This window comes from Muscardinus avellanarius (genome assembly GCF_963383645.1).
Source record: "Muscardinus avellanarius genome assembly, chromosome: 7".
Classification (NCBI taxonomy): domain Eukaryota; kingdom Metazoa; phylum Chordata; class Mammalia; order Rodentia; family Gliridae; genus Muscardinus; species Muscardinus avellanarius.
In genome coordinates this window covers 93,032,369-93,055,737 of record NC_137793.1, presented here as the reverse complement: position 1 = coordinate 93,055,737, position 23,369 = coordinate 93,032,369, and the positions used below count along the sequence as shown (strand labels likewise).

The 23,369-nt window shown below is 35.5% G+C and overlaps 1 protein-coding gene across 1 annotated transcript in view; it reads left to right on the top strand.

Annotated features, from left to right (window-relative positions):
• LOC308265154 (complement factor H-like) overlaps positions 1 to 23,369 on the top strand; it is a gene marked incomplete at both ends in the record, with an annotated part of 81,645 nt that overhangs the window by 39,232 nt on the left and 19,044 nt on the right. Inside the window, 7 exons of the mRNA XM_080698747.1 lie at positions 7,343 to 7,525; positions 9,260 to 9,436; positions 14,572 to 14,748; positions 15,489 to 15,671; positions 15,773 to 15,952; positions 19,032 to 19,208; positions 22,183 to 22,365. Of these exons, the coding sequence (XP_080554873.1) occupies positions 7,343 to 7,525; positions 9,260 to 9,436; positions 14,572 to 14,748; positions 15,489 to 15,671; positions 15,773 to 15,952; positions 19,032 to 19,208; positions 22,183 to 22,365 (1,260 nt within the window). The remainder of the gene's footprint in view (positions 1 to 7,342; positions 7,526 to 9,259; positions 9,437 to 14,571; positions 14,749 to 15,488; positions 15,672 to 15,772; positions 15,953 to 19,031; positions 19,209 to 22,182; positions 22,366 to 23,369) is intronic.

Genomic DNA, 23,369 nt, shown 5'->3' with positions numbered 1-23,369 from the left:
TCAAGAACACAATAAAAGAATTTGAACACAATATGTTGGTTAAATGGAATCATATTAATGTATACATTAAGATCACTTTATCATTTGCCTCAAAATTGTTATAAAATTATAGCTTAAAATATGACAAAAATACAATGATAGGCAAAAATGTCATTCAATAAGTTATATGACATTTTCAGAATACTAACATTTATCTCTGGTGTATACAGGAAATAGGGATGAGTTTTCTGGAATGTTGTACATGACCTTTTAAATTTTCTCTAGTGCTTGTGCCAAGATATATTCATGTCAACAGTTCCTTCTTGTCCTATATCCTTGTTAATGACAAGCTGATGTCACATTTTAATATTTACAAAATAAATGGGCATGAAATGTTACAACACTGCAATGTCGTTTGCATTTCTTTTGGTTAACATATATAGTCAAGGATTATCTAATTTGTAAAATGTAGTTTAATAATTTTCTTAAGGTAGCTTTTTGAAGGTTGGGGTATTTATTTGTTGGAATCTTAGTCATTCTAAATATTAATTCTCTTTCAATTATATTTACCACTTATGTGTTTTTATTTCTGTGTGATTTTATTTAATGTTTCTTATGAATCGAAGTTATTCCTTTTACTGTAAAGGTATCAATGGCTTTCATATTAATGTTCTTATTCCTTTTAAAATTCTTTTCTTCAAGAAAAAACTACGCATTTTATTTTTAAAATTATATTTTTTTTCATTTTCAAACTTTTAATCTATTTAAAGTTTATTTTATGCATCATAATAGCCCTATTTCCTTTTTAAGAAATATAAAAACATTTACCTATAGTCTGATAACACAACTTTCTCATATATCATAACCATGTATAATTTATCATTCTGTGTATTCTGAATTTTCAATATTAGTAAATAATTTTTAAGATGTGTTTTAGAATCCTCTGTGTATTACTCTGGGTTTATAATAAGCATGGATGCCTGCCCATAGCCTTTCACTCTAGCTAATCTTTTGAACAGTCCTTTTTGGGGGGTGGAGCTTTGATCTTCAAGCGCTTCCTCCAGCCCCTTGCGTGGAGTTTCTTTTCTGCTTGGAGCAAGGCATGGCTGTGGGCATCAGGAAAGCTGGGAGCGGCCTCGAGGGGGTCTTTCGGTGGTCTCTCTTCTGCTGGTGCCTGCTGTCTCGATACATCCTTGCTGCAGCCTGCAAGGCCAGGCCACCACAGGGTCAGGACTGAGGCCTGGCTGTCTGGCTGGCCTGGCTGACTGCTGCTTTAGGTGGTTTCAGGAGCCATGCCACGGGCCCAAGCTGCTGGAGGATTCCGCGTGCCTTGGGGACTCCAACTCCGTGGCCATGAACGGGAGAGGTGGCTCCCCAAAGAAGAGCTGACCCACCTGTGACCCGGGTCGGCCTGGTCAGCCCCAGGCGGTGGGGATTGGCTTCCCCAGGGTACTGGGCCCTTAGGCAGGAGCTGCTGCTGGACGAGGAGCCCGGGCACGGGTAGTGTCCTGTGTGGCCAAAAGATGGGCTGGAGGAGATCTCCGCAGCACTAGGACCCGCTTGCGAGCACCAAAGCTTTTATATCAGTTTATCACATTTCTTTTCATAAAAACCATTATATTTTGATTTGAGTTCCATTGGATCTCTAAAATTATTGACAGTTCACAGCCTAATGATATTGACCCTTTATGAAGGTTTGACGCTATACATGTGGAGTATAATTTCTAAATTTTTCAGGTATTTTTGAATGCTTATGAATTGTCTTCTATTCCTTTTTTGCCACTTTGTCTTTTCTGAGCCTTAGTCTTTGTAGGTAATATGTCTATTGTGTATTTAAACTCTAAGGGTGTTTTTTTTTTTTTCTCCTTTGGTGGTTTGAAATTTCACAAGATTAATATTGTTAATTTCTTAAAATTTATTATGAGCTTTTTTGTTTGGTTTGGTTGTTTGTTTGTTTTTTTGTTTGTTGATAACTAGGGATTAGACACAGGGGCATCTACTTCCAAACTACCCCCCCAGCCATATTTTTTATTCTTTATTTTTGAAACAGGGTCTCTCAAACTTGCCAAGGCCTCACTAAGTAGCTGCGGCTGGCTGCGAAATTGTGATCCTCCTGTCTCAGCGTCCCAACTACTAGGATTACAAGTGTGTGCCACCATGCCTGGCTATGAGCTTTTGTTTTATATTAACTTTCTTTGGTGCTTTTAATTTTTTTTCTGTAAGTTATCTGCAGTGTCTATTAATTTGGTTTGATCTGTTTGAAATAGTATTTTTTCATATTTCTATATTTTTTCACTTTTATGTTCAAACAGATGACTTTGAGTTTTTTTTCTTTGAGTAACTCAATTACACTAAAAATGTTTTACAACTATAGATTTAATGTTAATAGATTCATTTAAAAAATTGTAATGGCTGGGCATGGTGGGGCATGCTTCTAATCCCAGCATTTGGGATTCTGAGACAAGAGGATCCTGGTTCGTGGACACTCTCAGCTACTTAGCAAGGCCCTTTGGAACTCAGTAAGACCTTGTTTCAAAAAATAAAAAGACTAAAAAACAAGAAAAATTGGGCTGAGGATGTAGCACAGAGGTACAACGACCCCTAAGTTCCATCCCCAGGACCACACACACACACACACAAAAAAACCAATTGTAATGGTATGTAGTAGTTATATATACTGGTGGAGTTCATTGCCATTTAAGCACATAAGATTATTTGCTCAGTTTCTTTCCCCAGTACCTTCCCATACCCTTCCCTCCTTCCTTGCCCTAATCCTGTTCATCTGCCCAAGTGGTTTCTCTTCTATTCTCATGAGGTTTTTTCCCCTTTTTTCTTCTGGGTTACACATCTGAGAGAAAACATACAACCCTTGACTTTCTGCTGGTCTTGTTTCATTTAACACGATGCTCACCTGTTCCTTAGTCCTGCAACATAATTGTGATCTTTATGGCTGAATAAAACTCCTTATGTATTTATGCCACATTTTTATTATCCATTCATCCATTGATAGACACCTGGTCTGGTTCCATAACTTGGCTATTTTGAATATCGGTGCTATAAACATGGGCATGCATGCATCGCTGTGATATGCTGATGTTAATTCTTTCGGATAAATATTGAGACGAAGTATAAATGGACCATATGGTGATTCCATCCCTAGTTTTTTAAGGAAACTCCATAATGATCTCCATAGTAGTTGAACTAATTTACAATCCTACCAATAGTGTGTAAGAGTTCCTTTCCCTCTCCTTGCCAGTATTTATTTGTATTCTTGACAAATTAGTTGCCATCTAATTACTATTGAATAACACTTAATTGCTATTTATATTCCTGGTGATTGCAGTTTTAACTGTAGTGAGAAAAAAAATCTCAGTGTAGTTTAGATTTGCATTCCCCTGTTTACTAAAGTTATTCAACAGTTTTATATGTTTGTCGGCCATTTAAATTCTATGTAGTTCACTTGCCCATTTATTAACTGAGTTGTTTTTATAAAAAGTTTTTCGAGTCATTTACATATTCTGGATATTAACCCTCTGTGGGAAGAGTATCTGGCAAATAACTTTTTGTCCATTGTGCAGGCTCTCTCCACGCTATTAATTGTTCCCTTTGCTTTTTAGTTTTCATGCCATCCCATTTATTAGCTTTCAAGGGATCGTTTAAAAATAACCTTTATTCAATACGAATTATGTAGAATAAGATGCACACAGCTTTAGTGTGCAGGGTGATGACTGACGCGTGCGTGTGGTTAAGGACAAACCCAACGAAGCTGCTGCTCAACTCTGTCATTTCAGCATGAAACTCGCCCTGCTGCCAGCTCAGGGATGGGGCTCTATTCCGATAAGCTTTATTTTCCAAAAGAGACGGTGGACCAAATTAGGTCTGTGGGCAGTGGTTTTCCAAATCCTGTTATAAATATATTGTGGCATGTGATAAGACAAGTGAGACACTTTGCAGATTACTTTCTCTTCATCTAGGTTATTAGTTATCCAGTGTTCCAAAGATCTGTTTTTGAATAAAGCCCTCAAATCATGGCAGAGGTAAAACTTTACCACAAGTCCTTTCCAAGAAAAGTCCTCTCATACAGGTAGCCTGTAAAATTGGAACTAAACAACAAGGCCATATTGTCTCTTCCAAGTGTTTATCACACGGTGTTATTAGCCTTACTGTAAGGCATCGCTTGCACTTATTCATTCATCTGTTTAAACTCCCCAATACATATTCTTGACCTTCATCTTCAAACAAAGGGAAGAGTTTCTGTAGGAAAAGAAATCTGGATTTATGAGCATTCATAGACACAGCCGTGAAATCACTGCACAGTCTCTAGCTCTCAGTCCCTCATACGATGTCAAGGAATGATATGTCTTCCTTTGTGCATCATCTCCCTTCCCATCAGCAGTCTTCCCCCTGTTTCTTATAACATTAACTTTATATCTTTCACTCAGCCATGCAACCAAGGGTAAAATGATTAGGTTCAGCCAGAGAGTTGAGCCATAAAATGGTAGTGATATGATCAGGCTAATATTTCTCCCTTGGTCCATTCCCAGTCAATGGACCAGGAGGGAGTATATACAAGGTTGTAACTCTCTTATCTGCTTTGTAGAAGAGAGGCAGAAATCGTTAATCGCAGCTAGCACACGTGAAGAAGGACCAATCTATCCCAGAATGCCCTGCGGAATTTTGTCTGCCGCACAAAGGAATCACTATGATGGCATGCTGATCCTGCCTCTAAGCCTGCAAAAGCAACCTAGGCCCAGGTTCTACAGAATCATGCAAAGCAAAACAAATAAACAGAAACAGGAAAGACTTAAGTTCTTGTGTCTTGCCCTCCTTCCCTCCCCTTTCTCTTTCCACAGTATTTCAGATGGACGCAATGGTGATTCCCTTTTACCTCCACAGATGTTAAGCTACGCTACGCGTCCCCCCCCCCCCGCATGTCATTTATTAATTCACTGACCACACCCCTCACCCAACTACCCCATCCTTAGTCTATCATTTCACTGGACCTGCAATAACATGTATTCCTTGATCAGATGGTACGACCAAGTCTACTGTAAGGATCTAGTTAAGTAGTGTAGAGAAATTTGCTTCAGTTACCGGGTATGGAAATCCATATTTATATCCAGAATAGTATTGTGGCCAAGATCATCTAAAACTGGAGAACTGGAATTTATTAGATTTCTTTCATGGAAGCCATAGCTACATGTGATATGCAATGGTCCCATTGTTTTTGTCTTTCTTTCCTGGTAGTTTTTTGTTTTGTTTTGTTTTAATTTTGGTAGTAAATGTGGAAACCAGAGGCATTCTCCCTCTAAGCTGCATTCACAGTCCTATTTTATTTTACTTAATTTCTTTTACTTTATTGTTTTAAAACAGGGCCTTGCTAAGTTGTTGAGGCTGGTCTTGAACCCACAAACCTCCTGTCTCAGCCTCCCAAGCACTAAGATTTCAGGCGTGCACCAACATGCCTGGCACTTGTAGATTATTTTTTTTAAGACAAAAGCTAATAATATGTATTGATTTGATATAAAATTCACCTGTCAGGCAATTCAAATTCATTTAAAACTTTATGCATCTTTTTTTTTTTTGGTTTTGGAACTAGTAGTCAAGAACTTCTTTTTATACATTCTTATTTTCTTTTTTTTTTCCTTTCTTTCTTTTTTAAATGTCCCTTGTCTATCTGGCTCCAATTATTCATAAGAAATATACTGTTAATTCTAGGCCCCGTAGTTTGGCTAGGTTATTTCTGGTCATGTAATTGAGAAGTCTTGGCTTAATGTTCAGACTGAGATATAATCATTAAATCAATATATACTTGGTCATCAGTGAATCACAGTAATCTTCAACCTGAATTAAATCTAAATCTAGCATAGCCATGTTGGGAAAATAAGTAGAGAAATTCAAACACATTTAAATTAGTGCAGGGGAGCCGGACATAGTGGCGCACGCTTGTAATCCCCGCGCTTGGGAGGCGGAGACAGGAGGATCGTGCAGGTTCGAAGCCAGCCGCGCTGGTTTAAGAGACCCTGTTTCCAAATAAAATATAAAAAATAGGTCTGGGAGTGTAGCCCGGAGGTAGAGGGGTTCCATCTCCAGTACCACCAAAAACATTTTAAAAAAGTAAATAAAATAAATAAATAAATTAGTGCAGGGGATATGTATTAGAGTGTGTTCTGTATCAGTATGAATTGAACATGGTAGTTTCCTTTGAAATTGACTTTGAAGAGAAAATATTAACTAAATGGATCAGAGAATATTTGTTTTCCTTTGCTTGCTATAAACTTAAAATTATTAATCCCTTTTTGTTGTGCTGTGTTTTGGTTTGTTTTGTTCTGTCCTGGGGATTGAACCCAGTGACAGTCTACCTCTGAGCTACAACTCCCAGCCTTTTTTTATTTTTTATTTTTGAAATAGTGTCTTGCTAAGTCGCTGAGGGTTTTACTAAGTTGCTGAGTCTGGCCTCGAACCTGTGATCCTCCTGTCTCTGTCTCTCAAGTACTAAGATTACATTTGCCACCATGCCTAATATTGATGGCTTTATGGCTGATGATTCCGAATATATTCTTTTCAGTCTACTAAAATATACGGTTAACTGCTTAATGATAAATATCCCTCTCAGAATGACTTTCATGTCACCTCACAATGTTATGGTTTAATATTTTTATTATCATTTATTTTAAAATATATAATATTGTCTCTTTCAATTTCCTCCTTATCCATATACAAATGAAGCTGTGTTCTGGGAAGAAAGCTAGCACCTGACAGAAGGCTACTTTCACAGTGTCAAGTTAAGTTGTACATTATTTTGAGGCATCATCATTTTGGCTTATGACCATATATACATGCGTTGCTCTTTCTCATCTTCTCTGATCTCCATGCACCTGTTATGCTTTGCGCACACACTTTTACTGACATTTCAAATTCTTAAAAACCAAGGTCTGGAGAAACTATGTTGACAAATCCTTCATGTTTATCACATGGTTTCAGGACTTCCATCTGCATAAATGAAGTCTTGTTGCTTAAAATATCTAAACTATTTTCTTATTTAAAGAAAATCCCAGGGAGAAAAAATGTCTGTGGAGTTCTGGCATCCTGTATTCTTCTGGATCCATTGCATCAAAGGATTTCTAATAATTTCTTAGAAGGGAATGAGCGTTTTCAATCTTGCCTTGTTACAAAAAATATTATAGAGGATCTTGACCTAACAGCTTTCAAACCTCATAGCTTGTTTCCTTTGACACTAACCTGGATGATTATAATTACTTTAGGTTTTCATTCTCAAATGACTCCTTATTTTTATATTGTCATATTATTGAATTCCTCATATATAGTGTTATTGAATATGTGCTTCTATTTTTCCTTTTAGAAACATGTTCAAAATCTGACATAGAAATTGAAAATGGTTTTTTTTCTGAATATGATTTTATATATGCTTTAAATAAAAAAACACAATATAAGTGTAAACCAGGATATGTAACCTCAGATGGTGAAACATCAGGAACAATTACATGTCTACAAAGTGGATGGTCAGATCGGCCTAGATGCATTAGTAAGTAACTTATTATATTAATATTATTCACTCCATGATAAGATTAAGTGTGTTCTTTCTTGAGATGACTGATGTTGTTTCATTTGAAAAGATAAAGTATAAACTTTTGAGAAAAAGGGTTCATCTCTATTTTATTTTCTTCTTAAGATTAATTACTAGGACGGCAGAATTTCTGTATGCCTTTTCCTTTTTGAACTTTTTTAAAGCATAACGTGATTTATTATTTGTTTTTCTTTGTGCTGGGAGTTGAGCCCCCAGGGTTTCTCTACCAGTGAGCTACACCTCCAGCCTTTTTTTCTTTAATTTTTGAGACAGCATCTTGCTAAATTGCCCAATCTAGCCTCCAATTCACCACCCTTCTACCTGGGCCCCAGAACACCTGCAGTTACAGAGGTGTGCAGGGACACCTGCCACATACTGTGATCTAGAAACAACGTAGGGAGCTTCGTTTGTTTTCTGGTATAAACTCATTTATTTTAGCTGAGACCTTGTGATGGTGATATATACCTGGGTTTTAGGTGATCAACCTTTTATATCAAAGTCTTTGCTCCTAGACATAAAAATAATGTTTTTAGTGAAGATATGGGGCCCTGACATAATTTAAACTTCCTCTTTTGTATTTTTAATACCACAAGGTAGGTCTACTTCTGAATACCCTCCCTCTTAAAAAAGTTTCAAAGCTTTCTCAGTATTGAAAAGAAAGAAGTGATTCTAGTTATTACCAAATTTTGCAGTGCTTAGAGAGATTTTTCCTTCTGCACTACCTAAAGGTCAATGAAAAATTTCTAATAATGACTAGTTCAGTTTATCTTATCAAAAGAAATTCAGTAATTTTTGAAGTGATATTTAACATTCTTTAAGTGAAGTAACTATTGAAGTTATCTGTTCCTACTGCCTTCATTTCTATTTTTTCTAATTTATATGCAATTCACAGAGTCTATCTGGTTAAAGAAAAAGTGATAAAAATTGCCTTATGTAATCTACACATATTTATATGCTCCCATATACTGTTTTGATAAGTAATCTATTAGGAGACTTTCTTATTATGAAAGATAAAATGTCATATAATAAATGTGTATATTTCTTCATTTTTCTGTATGTCACAACTCATAAGTTTGTCATCTTAATTCACAAAACGTCATTCTGCTTTCTTCAAAAAGCAATACAAATCATTAGTGGCCTACTTCATTACTAGCATGATATAAATGTGTGAGTATTACACTCACACATTTATATCATGCTAGTAATGATATAAATGTGTATATAAATGAAAAATGGTTCTAAAATGAACTTTCACAGGGTTTCATATAAGAAAAAAGTCTGTCTAGGAGTATATTTTAGTTTTAGTAACTATTTCAGGATAATGGTTTATCACAGGTTTTAGATTAGTTTTCTACACTAATTTTATTAGTACATATTAATTGATAAAGCTTTTTATTCTTGAGGTAAAACCACTGAGATTATCCATTAAATTACATTAGAGAAGCCAGGCATGGTGGTGCAAGCTTGTGCGAACTCCAGCATTCGTGCAAACCCCAGCATTCGGGAGGCTGAAACAGGACAATGGTGGTCGGCGAACAGCCTCAGCTACTTAGTGAGGCCCTTTGCAACTCAGTGAGACCCTGTTTCAAAATAAAGAATAAAAAAGAAAACAGAGCTGGAGGGTTCCATCCCCAGTACCACAAAAAAAAAAATTATGCTAGAGATAAAATGTTCAATTTTTTTATGTATTAGAATCTTGTGATATGCCAATATTTGAGAATGCTAGAACCAAAAGTAATGCCACATGGTTTAAACTCAATGACAAGTTGGAGTATGAATGCACGGTTGGATTTGAAAACAGATTTAAACATTCCAAAGGCTCCATTGTATGTGATCACAACGGATGGTCTGACACACCCACATGTTATGGTACGTACTGTTTTCATAGAATTTCTTTTATTGTTTTCAGGATTTAAAAAATATGCATGTTTCATTTTTCTTAGAAATTCAAATTATCTAGAGAAAATTTTAAAGGATAACAATGAAAATCAAGGTGTTCCTTGTGATTCAACGTAAACTGGGAGAAGAGGGTGTTTTGAAGGCTTCCTAGGTCAGCTTCGTATTTTATTGTTTTCAAAAACTTATAGGTAAATAGAAAACCATTTTGGAAGTTGATGTCGATGAGAGATAAAACATTGGGAGGAATATTACAATTTGTGACTTGGATTAGCTGCCCTTGGATAATCAAAATTAGATATATACAGTACTGAGTTAGATGTAAATCTAGGCAGGAAATCTGTATGTGGGACTAACACCATCTACCCAATGACACTGAATTGGAAAGAATATGGAGCAAAAAGAGACTGAACCCTGAAACATTCCAACATTTAGACGCCAGAGAGAAGAGGAATAGTCAGAAAAGTAGATGGGAAAACAAGGGAAGACCCAGAGAAACAGGAGAAAAAAATCTAGAATTGAATGTTGTCTTAAGTGTGGGCAAATCAGGAAATGATGAAAGGAAAAGGAAGTAGATTAATTAAAAATATAACCTGTGGAGATTTATTATCTAGATTATAATCCTAATTCCACTTAGTGCTAAACAATGTAGCAAGCTTATTTGAAAGGTTGTTGAATCTTTCTTAACATTAAAGTTAAGAAAGATTTTTTTACAGTTTTTTGTATTTACAGTTGTTTTGTATTTACAGTTGTTTTGTATTTCAAAGGATTGTTTTGATTAGCAGGCTAAGTAATCCAGGTAAGATTCTTTCCCTATTCATAATAAAGTCAAGGAAATGGTCATCTAATTCTATTATTATGATAATTCTAACTCAGTAGAAATATCCAGTTAGCTGTAAAAATGTCATGAGTTTAACAACACGGAGTTCCTTTTGGAAGTGTCGGTCTTTGGTTGCAAAAGGACTACTTATAACTTGGTAACAGAGCTAAACAAGGGAAGGAAACTGGGTGAGCAGATCTAATGCAGGAAAGAATCAGACACCGATGGTTCTTTTGTATTTTCAAGTCTATATGAGATTGAATATTACTTGAGAGAAGGAGGATGGGGAGCTTTAGGTAGAGTCTGAAAAGCTTAATTAAAGTGCCAGCAGCAGAGAGGAGATCCTGAGACTTGATTAGCAGCATAGAGGGCCCACTCTCATTCATTCCGGATGTCCAGAAACTCCTTTTGAAACACAGGAAAATGATGAAAAGGTCTGCCATTCTAGAGCTTTTCAGAATAGGAGAGGGACTAAAGCAAAACAGAAGTATTAAGGCAAATAACAAGCCAAGTGATAAAAAATAGTTTTAATATATTTTCTGTATCGCTGTGTTAAAAGAAACAAACAAAGCCCAGTGAATTAAATAGAAAATAAGGCGGTGACACAGGCTTGTAATCCCTGCGCTTGGGAGGTGGAGACAGGAGGATGGCGCAGGTTCAAAGTCAGCCTCTCTGGTTTGAGAGACCCTATTTCCAAATAAAAATATAAGAATTGGTCTGGGAGTATAGCCCAGAGGTAGAAGGGTTTCCAGTAACCCCAGTACCACCAAAAAAAATAATAATAATAATAAATAAAAATAAATAGAAAATAAGAGGAACCTTACACTCTCTTATGTAGGAAGGCATCTTCGTAAAGAAATGTTGAAAGCCCTTCAGTATTTAAAAAAAAAATAGACTTGTACAACAACTACTTAGAAAACTCTGAGATTGTAAAATCTGAAATCTGGATTGAAAGAGGGAAAAAGCTATTTGGTAACACTGGAACAGTAGGCAAGAGCTGGGTCACAAAAGGTTTACCTTTTATTCTAAGTGGGAAGGGAGATTATTTTTTTAAGATATAATGAGAATCAGATACAGATTTTAGGAAACCAGAAGCTTTTACAAATTAACAGAGTGTCCTTTGAGAAAGAAGGAAAGGGCTGGGAGTCAATCTCCAGCCCTGTAAAAATATAAAATAAAATAAAAAATAGAAGAGTGCAAAATCAGGAATATATGATTTCCAGGACCTTTCCAATGTTGGCAGACTAGAGAGGAAGTGGTAGAGGAGAGGGAGCAGCATACACAGAGATAGCAAAAAGGACAGCAAACTGATGTAGTGGAGGGAGATTTTTATTACAAATTATATAAAGACTAATGATCAATGAACACATAGCCAGAAATTTGCAGGTACCACATAAGCCTCCAAAAATTGAATGAACAGATGACAGCTTAAGGACCCTTTCCAAGTACTGTTGCCTCAACTCCATAGCAGAAAATCTCATACAGATTAACTAATATCCAAGTTTACTTCAAATATCCTGGAACTTCTCTTCTCTGAGGAGATGTTTCCAAAGCATTGTCATTGAAATGGGGGTGTTGGCTGGCATGGCGGCTCATGCTTTTAATCCCGGTACTTGGGAGGCTGAGACAGGAGGATTGCATAGGTTCGAAGCCAGCCTCGGCTACTTACTGAGGGTCTCAGCAACTCAGTGAAACTCTAATTCTAAATAAAAAATAAAAAATAGGTCTGTAGGTGTAGCTTGGAAATAGAATGCCCCTGGGTTCCATCCCCAGTACCAAAAAAAAAAGAAAAGAAAAGAAAAGAAAAGAAAAGAAAGGAAATAGAAATGTCTCTCTCTTCCTCTCTTCCTCTAGGGTCTTTGTCCAGTGGATTTTGACCAATGAAGTCCAAGAACTAGTAATGGGTATAAAAATATGAAAGCTTATATTAAGTCACGGAAAAATAGAAGACAAAACATCTCCCTCTTCTCAAGGGGAAGTGATCCTCGAAAGAGAGTAACCACCCAAGTTCTTGGGAGGCGGGCTCCATCTGCTCTTTTCTGATTGGTCAGAATTGAGTTTTGGGGAACCAATGTCTTTTTACCAACTTAGGTCTTTAATTTGAATTGTTATCTTGTGATGGGCCCATATCTCCTGCGCCCATCCTCTCTCACCTCCCTCTCTCCACTCACCTCAAGGAAGGACCTGTTTGTTATTATCATAAACTGCTTAACTTAAGCAGTGTTTACAGAAACCTTGAAGTAAATTCCTCACAGCAAAAATTCATTCTCACATTGTACAGGTCACTACTAAGATTCAGGAGATTTATTTATTTATTTATTTATTTATTTATTTATTTATTTATTATTTTGTGTGTGTGTGGAAGGGGAGTACTGGGATGAAGCCAGGGGAATTTTGCCTCTGAGCTATACCCCCGACCTTATTTTATTTTCTATTTTGAAGCAGCATCTCCCTAACTTAGCGTGGAGAGCCTCACTAAGTTATTAAGGTTAGCTGTGAATCTGAGATCCTCCTGTATCAGCCTCCCAAGTACTGGGATTACAGGCATGGATTTTTTATTTTAGAAAAAGACAAATATTTCTCACTCAGTGTATGTTCAGTCTCACTTTTGTTTAAGTCACATTTTTTAAAGTTATTTTCTATATGTATATATAGCAGTTGGTTAAAACACAACAGTCAAGATGACTTTTTCTCGTGAAGACAGGTTTTTTTCGCAATATGATGAAAAAGAATTTTTATAAAATGAGCACAAAATTAATAAGCCCATAGTAGCATACTGCAATGTCGTAGAATTTGAGAAGAATCCATGTCATCCTCATTCAATAGTGATTTCCGGAGCTAGGCATGGTGGCGCATACTTGTAATCCCAGTACTTGGGAGGCTGAGTCAAGAGGATCACAGGTTTCACGGCCAGCCTCAGCTACTTAGTGAGGCCCTCTGCAATTAGTAAGACCCTCTTTCAAAATAAAGAATAAGGCCGGGCGTGGTGGCGCTCGCCTGTAATCCCCGTGCTTGGGAGGCGAGACAGGAGGATCGCGCTGGTTCAAAGCCAGTCTCTCTAGTTTAAGAGACTCTGTTTCCAAATAAAAATATAAAATGGATCTGGGAGTGTAGCCTGGAGGAAGAAGGGTTTACAAAAAGAAAGAAAGAAAGAAAGAAAGAAAGAAAGAAAGAAAGAAAGAAAGAAAGAAAAGAAAGAAGGAAAGAGAAAAAATAGGACTGGTGTAGGTCGGAAGTAGAATGCCCCTGGATTCAATCCACAGTACCAAAAAAAAAAAAAGTAATTTTCCAAACTAATCTTCTAAGCTCATATTAAAACAAACACAAAATCAATTTGGGGGAAGATGCTGGAGATGACCTCACACTTGCTAAGCATAAACCACTGAGCTGCATCCCATCCCCAAAGCAAAATTTTGTGAGTTATTTTTTTGAGATGAGACATGATTTTTTTAATATTGTCTTACATTAAATTTTATAAATATGCTTTAACACACTTGACTTTTTATAGCATAAAAATTTCTAACTATGATTGTAATTTTAATAGAAGACTATAACTACAAAATCAGCATGAAAGGATGATTCCAAGTAAGAAAAAAATTCTTTTTTGGATAATATTTAGTAAAGTCACCTATTTTTTAAAATATATGTGCGAGAATTTTATACATTCCCAAATAGAATAATCATGGATTATTCATAAAATAGCTAATCTTAAGTAAAAGTTGAATATTAGTGTAAAGATTCAAGACACCTAGAATATGCCTATCATTTGATCTTGAATATGGGTCTTAGTTTAGTCTCCTCATTAGTAATATAACAATTATCTGATTTTTAGTATTCTCCTAGCTTGAAATGCATTTGAAATATCTTTCTATGTGTTTTTTCCTCAATGATATTTAAAAGTATAAATTTTTATTTAAATGTGCCATTTAAAAATTGTATAGATTTGTTTTCAGAGAAAGCAATATTATGTTTTGAAAGTATAAAAATGTCACATTGAATTTTACAAATATCAGCAGTATGCCAGATCTGGTGAAAAGAAGTTGAATTTTTCAGGACAGATATACCGCTATTTGAACATCGATGTGTGTCTCCATATTTCTTAGACACACATGAATTTAGAATATCTATAAAACCCAATATATAACATTATCTTCAAAAAAGAGGACTTTCCTGATGGTCCCTTGTTAGGCCTCACACACAGCTGCCTCCTTTTCATAAGGTACATATAAAATTTACCTCAGTAATGATTATATAGAACATTATTAGCTTATTTTACTTTTTATTTTAGAAAGAGAATGCAGGATGCCCCAAATTGGAGAATACTTAGTAGTCGATCCCAGGAAAGACAAATACAAAGTTGGAGACCTGGTGAAATTTTCGTGCCAACAGAGACTTAAAACCGTTGGACCAGATTCACTGCAATGCTACTACTTCGGATGGTCCCTTAATTTTCCAATATGTAAAGGTGAATATTTGTCCTAAAATTATAAGAACAAGAATTAGGCTTTTGAATATAAACCCTTTTATTTCTCCTCTTACTTTTCTTTAGGCTTGTATGATGCCTGTAATCTAATACATTAAGTCATGGATATGTTTTGGGTGGTATATACTACTGATATGTTTAAGAATTGAATTGTCATTTATTTCTTGAAATATGCATTTGAATTATTCATACATAAAACTGTGGTGGCTGAGATTGAAAAGGTTTCTTCTATTACTTTTCATTTTACCTACATTGGCACCACTGATATTGGACATTTCATTTTCAATATTATTTCATATGTCTTTTAAAGTTTATTTAGTATATCTAAACAGTATTTAAGAAGTTCACAGTGAATTAACTAGCTTATATTACTTAATCAAAGCTAATATCTATTGATCAAATACTTGCATAAGTGATACTTTCTTCTGGAATTTATAATTAAATGTTTCCATAGAATATTAAAAATAATATACTTTAAACAACTACATTTGCTAACAGGTCTATAAAATATATAGATAAAATACCTAAAGCCTTAAATATATTCCCAATATTTTAATAGAGGTAACAAGTATTGGAAATATGAATTAAATGTAATTATTCTTTTTCATTAAGAATTCTAAAATAAATTATACAACCATAAATAAAATTGCTCCATCTCACTGGATTTTTAAACTGTAAAAGAGACAACTTACCCATTATTTACACAGTATTTCTAACTTTAGATACAGTACAATCATGTGACCCACCTCCTCAGCTCCTCAATGGCAAGGTCAAGGCAACAGAGAAAGAAGAATATGAGCACGGTGCAGTGGTGGCCTATGACTGCAATCCTAGGTACCTGATGAAGGGACCGGATAGAATTCAGTGTGTTGATGGAAACTGGACAACCTTGCCATTGTGTATTGGTAATGTTTGAAAAATATTAATACTAAACTGAATGCTTTTTGTATTGTTTTAAACATAAATTCTGTCTTAATTATAAACACATTTTGTGAAATTTGCATAGAGGAGGAGAGAACTTGCGGAGACATACCTGAACTCAACCATGGCTCTAGCGAGCCTTCTAACCCTCCTTATCATCATGGATATTCAGTGGAATTTAACTGCACAGAAACCTTTACAATGATTGGACACAAATCAATTACATGTGTTAGTGGAACATGGACCCAACTTCCTCAGTGTGTTGGTAAGAATATCTTTTTTTTTTTTTTTTTGCGGGTCTGGGGATGGAACTCAGAGGCATTTGACCTCCAAGCTACACCCCCTGCCCATTTTTTTATTCTTTATTTTGAAACCAGGTCTCACTGAGTTGCAAAGGGTCTCACTAAGTAGCTGAGGCTGTCCATGAACTGTGATCCTCTGGTCTCAGCCTCCCAAATGCTGGGATTACAAGCAGGCACTACCACACCCAGCTTGGTAAGAATATCATTTTAAAGTTAACACTTGGTGAAGTTTAATGTTTTCATGATAAAAACATTTTCAATCATATATTTTTTAAGATTCAGACATATTCTTGAATATGTGTAGTTTTGACTATAATTAATGCAAATTTTTATTGTTTATAATTCAGTAAATGTGTACAGAAAAAATAAAAATAAAATTTTATGGATGTCTCTATGCCTGATATTAAAACTAATTTTTATCGTTGTGAACCTAAATAATACTTATAAATCATTGTATGAGTAAAATAGGAATACTAATTACCAAGAAAAAAAATAACACTTTCATCATTACCATTGTTGTTACTATAATGTGTTCTTTCAGGCCCTGGAAAGCAAAGAAATAACATCAACAAAATGCCCTCTTGCCACTCTCCCATAGCACTCTTTCCTCTCTCAGAGCTTAGAACAAGGATAAATTCTCAGTGTGTTTCAAACGTAGCAAACTGAAATTAATGTGCTGCAGGGTGGGTGGACGGCAGGTCCTCTCCATCGGTAGGGAAACTCGGAAAAACGAGGACACCTGGGATTGGGCCAGGGAGCAAATCCCTTGAATGGATTTTCCTCTACCCTTTTGGTGATCAAGTCTTTGGTGACTAAAGGTTAGGATCATTAGGTTAAGATCTTGAGGGTCCTCATTCACTTTTCTCTTAGCCTGATTCTTACCCAGGGTTTTTCTGGGCCCCTCATTCAAATAGAGTGCTGAGTACCCAGACTAACTTTTTTATTGGCTTTGTTTGTGTGTGTGTGTGTGTGTGTGTGTGTGTGTGTGTGTGGCACTGGGAATTAAACACAGAGGCATTCTACCTCTAAGCTAAACCCCCAACCCAGTTTTATTTCTTATTTGGAAATAGGATCTCACTAAGTTGGGGGGGGGGGGGCTCGCTAAGTTGTGGAGACTGGCTTCGAACCTGAAGTCCTCCTGTCTTAGTCTCCTAAGTACTGGGATTACAAGCATGTACTACAACACCTGGCTTTTATTGGATTTTTAGACATTGATTAATCCTGGGAAAATATAAAGCTCCTTAATGGCAGAGATTTATACTTGTTTTGTTCACGTGTGTTCTCAATACCCAGAAGACTGACTAGCATGTAGGAAACATTTATTAAGAGTTTGTCAAGTAATAAATTTTGGCCTGATACCCCCTGGTGAAAAGCACTGCCTTCAGTCCTTTCAGACCTAACTTCACCATGATCCTTAGCTTCTGCCACAAGTGCTTTCATCTATAGGAGAAAAATCCAAACAAATATCAGACACAAAAACATTCAACTCTTCATTCTAACTTCCACTACAGTTCTTCTTTGATTATTATTTTCTCTTATCTGAGTTTTCCTTCCAGTGGTTAATCTATCAATAGTCAGCTTCATCTAAGCCCCTTCCAGCTATCAAAGCCTGTACTCTTCTCAGTATTTATTTTGTACTTTCTCCTAGTTTAGCTTTTCGCCCTTCTCAAGGTATTTATTTCCTCACAATAAACAAATGAATTCAGAATCCAATCAATCCCAGGACACAGCACAACCACTGCCATTGCCCTGGGCCATGTCCTCCTTCAGTTCCTCTTTCTTGCAGAACCTTTTGTTTTTTGTTTATTCTCCCTCAACACTCTACACCAATCCTAAGGATCAGGCCAATTCTCAAGTCTCTGCTTTGACTCAGCCTCCTTTAGCGTTCTTCAGGTTTGGTTGACAAAATCATTCTGACCTTGGACTAGTTACTTTCCTGAGCTCTGTTCGTTCTCACTTCACTCTGCCATTTAAACCATTAACAACAAATAGGATCAAAGATGAGCAAAGGCATTTTATCAAACTCAAAGAAAGTATTTTGCAGGGCTTGGTGGTATATGACTATAAGTACGATGTCCCTGGGTTCAGTCTCCAGTATATCACCATCACCATCACCATCATCATCATCATCATCATCATCATCATCATCATCATCATCGAGTTCCCATCTTTGTTTAGTCATTGAAATATATAGTATATTTAAAGTTTCTATAATTCATATTTAGCTCAAAACATGGCCAGGAAGTTTTATTATTATGACATTACCATATTATTTGATTAAAGGATGAGCTAATGTATAAAATAGCTTCTCAAAAACTCTATATTGAACAGATCATGACTTTAAGCACCCATTTATTTCTCCTTCTCCTTCTCCTCCTCTTTCTCCTTTCTTGTTGTTGTTGTTGTTGTTGTTGTTGTTGTTGTTGTTCTTCTTCTTCTTCTTCTTCTTCTTCTTCTTCTTCTTCTTCTTCTTCTCTCTCTCTCTCTCTCTCTCTCTCTCTCTCTCTCTCTCTCTCTCTCTCTCTCCCCCCCCTCCTCTCTATGGTCATAGCACAAACTATTAAATACTCATGTACACTACAGCTTAGACATATTTTTATTACATATGTTACTCTTTAAAAATATACTTAAACTAGCAACTTCTTACATTTTATTCCCATAGGTAATTTTTTATTTTAATATTCTGGATTTAAAAATTCGGTGTTTTTGCAATCAGAAAAACAGATGAATGTGAACATTTGCACAAATTTTAAATATGGGACCAAATTTAGTTGTGTGGTGACTCTTTATCATGGAGATCATGTGAGAAAGTGAACCTCCTTTGTTTTTTCAGTTCCCAAAGTATTAAGTTAAAGACTAGACAAGAAACTTTTGTTCAAACAGTGTAGCATAGTTCATGCTTTGTGATCAGGAATAATTTTGTTGGTAGAATTTACAGGAATAAATCACAATTTTTTATCCATTGACTACATATCTTTTTTATGTAATAATTGGCTTGATTATAGTAATTGGTCTTTTCTTAAAAATATTTTCATTTTATAGCAACAGATCAACTTAAGAAGTGTAAAACACACAGGTTATTTGCAAGTGATGTGAATCAGCCAGATAAGAATGATTTTGACCATAATACTAACAAAAGTTACAAATGCAGAGGAAAGCGAGAAAATAAATATTCTATCTGCATAAATGGAAATTGGGATCCAGAACCAACCTGCAAAAGTAAGCTGTCATTTACAATGTTTTCTAAAATTTGGATTAGTTTTCATCACACATAAAATCTTGTACTTTTTTTAAAAATTCAGCAATTTATTAGTACAAATACATTTTAAGCTGAAAGGTAATTTAGAAACTAATTAAACATTATTTCTAACTACAAATCATATCATGTTTATCGGTTATAGTGAAGTATAAAGTTGATAATGTGTATAAACATTCTAACTTGATAATTTTAACATCTGGGTAGTACATGTGCTGTTTAATAGTGGACTACATTGCTTCTAATTCCTTTTATTATACTGTATGAATCAGGAACTATCCCTGTGCCTGTAACTATTATTTATCTGTTTATATATGTATGTATTATCCAATAATTTGTCTATATTTAAATTCATTTTTATCTATTTTTATTATCTGCCTTTATTAAAAACCATATTGGAACTTCCATGTTGAACTCAGCACTCTCACTGCTGTGACCTCCAAAATCTGATGAAACCCACAGAGAGGAAAGAAGATTCATATGCTCACAGTTGTGGAGATCTCAGGGGTTCAGTCTTTGTTAGGCCAGGTAAAGTCCCCAGAGCTCAGGGTATGGCCTTGGGATAGAAAGAGCACAAGGGCTCTGCTCTTGCATAATGGAGGCAGCAAGTAGAGAGAGAACAGAAGGAGGAGGGACCATATTTAAACCCCAAGGCCATACTTTCACTCTTGGGTTATCTAGGAGCACTGTCAGAACCTGGCATATTCTAATTGGTCGGGTGTTGCAGAGATCAGTGAAGAGCCAACAGGGCTGTAGCTGTGGCTGCGGCTGTTGCAGATGGCACAGGACTGTGATTTGTCTATTTCTTCTTATAATTCTCTTTATTTTTGTTTTTTTAATCTTGATATCTTTTAGATACATGTACATTCAAGATGATTTGTCCTTTTGAAGTATCTCTTTTATAATTATAATTTTTTTCTACTTTTGTAAAATTTTATGTCTTGAGAGACATCTATATTGCCTGATTTTTTAAGGTACCCATGTCATTGAAATAATTCGCCAACTGGGCGTGGTGGCACACGCTTGTAATCCCAGTGCTTGGGAGGCTGAGACAGGAGGATTGCACAGGTTCAAAGCCAGCCTCAGCTACTTAGTGAGGCTCTCAGCAACTTAGTGAGACCCTGTTCCCAAATAAAGTATAAAATAGGTCTGGGAGTATAGCCCAGAGGTAGAAAAGCCCCTGGGTTCTACCCCCAGTACCACAAAAACAAATAATAATAGTAATTGGCCATATTTGTAAGAGAAAGAAAAGCTAAACAAAATTCAAAGAATTATCCTCTTGAAGTATTTTCTCTCAATTCAAAGCAAAAAATGAAATAATAACAGAGGTAACTACACCTCATATGTTTATCTCACAAATTTGGAAAATAAACTGCCATATATCAATCAGTAACACCAAAAATAAATTAAATGGCAATGATCACACTACTAACTGAAATCTATAAAATACAACAAAAGCAGAGGTAGTTGTAGCATTAAAACATAGATTAAAAAAAGAATAAAGTAAAAGCAATAGTTATAACAATATGAAAGCTACACAGAGACACACATATAAAAACATAGAATCATTAAGGCATATGTTGTTAATAACTAAAAAAATTTACCAGAATATATTCAAAATATTTCAAGATATTTAAGAACAATAAATTAGAAAATATTACTGATAAAATATAACTTATGTTGCCTTAAGCAGAAGCAGAAAACTTGAAGTTATTAATAACCAAAATAAATTCTACTCACTCAAATATCTTTCTGAATTGATATTTCTGAATTGATAAAATGTGAAACTATTGAGAAAATTTACAAGACTTCTCAGGGCACACTAATGAGGCTTTTAATGAAGTGAAGAAAATACTACAAGCTGGGCGTAGCGGTGCATGCCAGTAATCCCGTTACTTGGGAGGCTGACATAGGAGGATGGCAGATTTGAGAGAGGCTGGTTTCGAACCTGTGCGATCCTCCTGTCTCCGCCTCCCAAGGGTGGGGTTTACCAGCATGCGCCACCACACCCAGCCTAGGTATCTCATTTCTATCAGGACTCAGACACAGCTTGCAGAGGAGTCTTCCATTCCAAACACACTATGTAACTGCAACTCAGTAGCATAGTTATTAAATTGGGTGTAGACCATCAAGTTAGATATCCTTTAGCAGCATCATTAAGTTACTAAATGGTAGGTCCAGGAGAGTTCAAACTTGCAATAGCATGCTATAAACTGGACATAGTGGCACATGGCTATAATCCCAGTACTTGGAAGGCTGAGACAGGGGGTCACAGGTTCCAGGACAGCCTCAGCATGGAAGTGAGGCTCTCATGAAATGAGACTTTGTTTACAAATAAAAAATAAAATATGGCTGGTGCTATAGCCCTGAGGTAGAAAGCCCCTGGATTCTACTTCCAATACCACATAAATAAATAAATAAATAAATAAATAAATAAATAAATAAATAATACACAATAAATCACTTGTAAACATATGTAATGCTTATGATGACTTACAATGAATACCAAACTGATTATTAACTAAATGTATTTTTTTCCTTTGGCTAATCAGCTTCCTTTGGTAAAATATCTCCTGAAGCTTTTAATCAAATTTCTCTACATTTAACCATGCGTATATCTGAAAATACCTTAATGTCATTTTTACTTCATACTTTTTATCAAAGGATTGTAATTCAGTTAAGACATCCTAAAGGTTAGAAATAATTTTTAAAAGTTTATGTAACACATGCAAGATTGCCTAAAGGAAGAAGAAATGGGAAAAACTGCAAGACTGTAGAATAGTTAATACTAAACTGTGATACAAGCTGAAAAAATATATAAATATAGAATATCATTATCATTTGATTTAGTTAATGACTTTTCTATGTATTAAATTATTCTTTAAATATTTTAAAATTATGATGTGTATCAACCAGTCTAATTTTAATATTTTCTAGAAGTAGAAACAAGCTCCTGCCCCCCTCCACCTCAAGTTCCCAATGCTCATGTGATGACAACCACAGTGAAATACCAAGAAGGAGAAAAAGTGTCTGTTCTTTGCCAAGACAATTATCTAGCCCTGGATGGAGAAGAAATGATGTGCAAAAATGGACGATGGCAGTCGGTACCGCGCTGTATGGGTCAGTCGTGGAAAACTCCCATTATGACATGTTTTTGCAAGTTCAAACTTATGAATCATTTATTTTTAGAGTTTTCTGTTTAATAATTTTAAATATGCTTTTTTCGGTGTATTGTAATCTCACACCATAATGAGGTTTAGAGTGCTGGGAACGTACATGCTACAGCACTTGGTGAGCCTCCCTGGCTCTCTCCCCTTCCCATACATGGTATTTATTTTGGTGTTGCAGTTTATAAATCCCCGGTGGTGTTTTTTGTTTGTTTGTTTGTTTGTTTGTTTTTGATGGTACTGGGCTACACTCCCAGACCTATTTTTTTTTTTTTTTTTGAAACAGGGTCTCCTAAACCAGCAAAGCTGGCTTCAAACCTACACAATCGTCCTGTCTCTGCTTCCCAAGTGCTGGGATTACAAGCGTGCGCCACCATACCCAGCAGTCCCCTATGTTTTATTTTTTTTTTTTTTTTTTTTTTTTTTATTTATTTATTTTTTTATTTATTTTTTTTCCAGCTTTTTTTTTTTAATATTTTTATTGGTGCACTGTATTAATACATCATAATGGGATAAAAATTCTGTAGACATACATGCACACATACATACATCGCCCAGTTAGCCCCTACCCAATTCCCATCCCATTCCCTCCCCATCTCTCCTACCCTTGCTTGGCTTAGCAATTGACATCTAATATTATAGCAATTTATCAAAAATTAACAATGATAATCTCACATAACAGTTTCATTTGTCTGATATCATGCTTTTGATCACTTAGAGATAACATTTCTTTTTTTTAAATTAATTTGAAAATATTTATTTATTTTTTTTCAATATCTATTTTTTTTATTAATTTATTTTTTTAAATTGGTGCATTGTAGTCATATATCAATCACATTGGAGTACAAGACTTGAGAGGATATACAAGCACACATCATACAATTAGCCATCCTCCAGCCCTCATCCCATTCCCTCCCCCTCCCTCCATCCCACACTTCTTTGGTGATTTACTTTGAT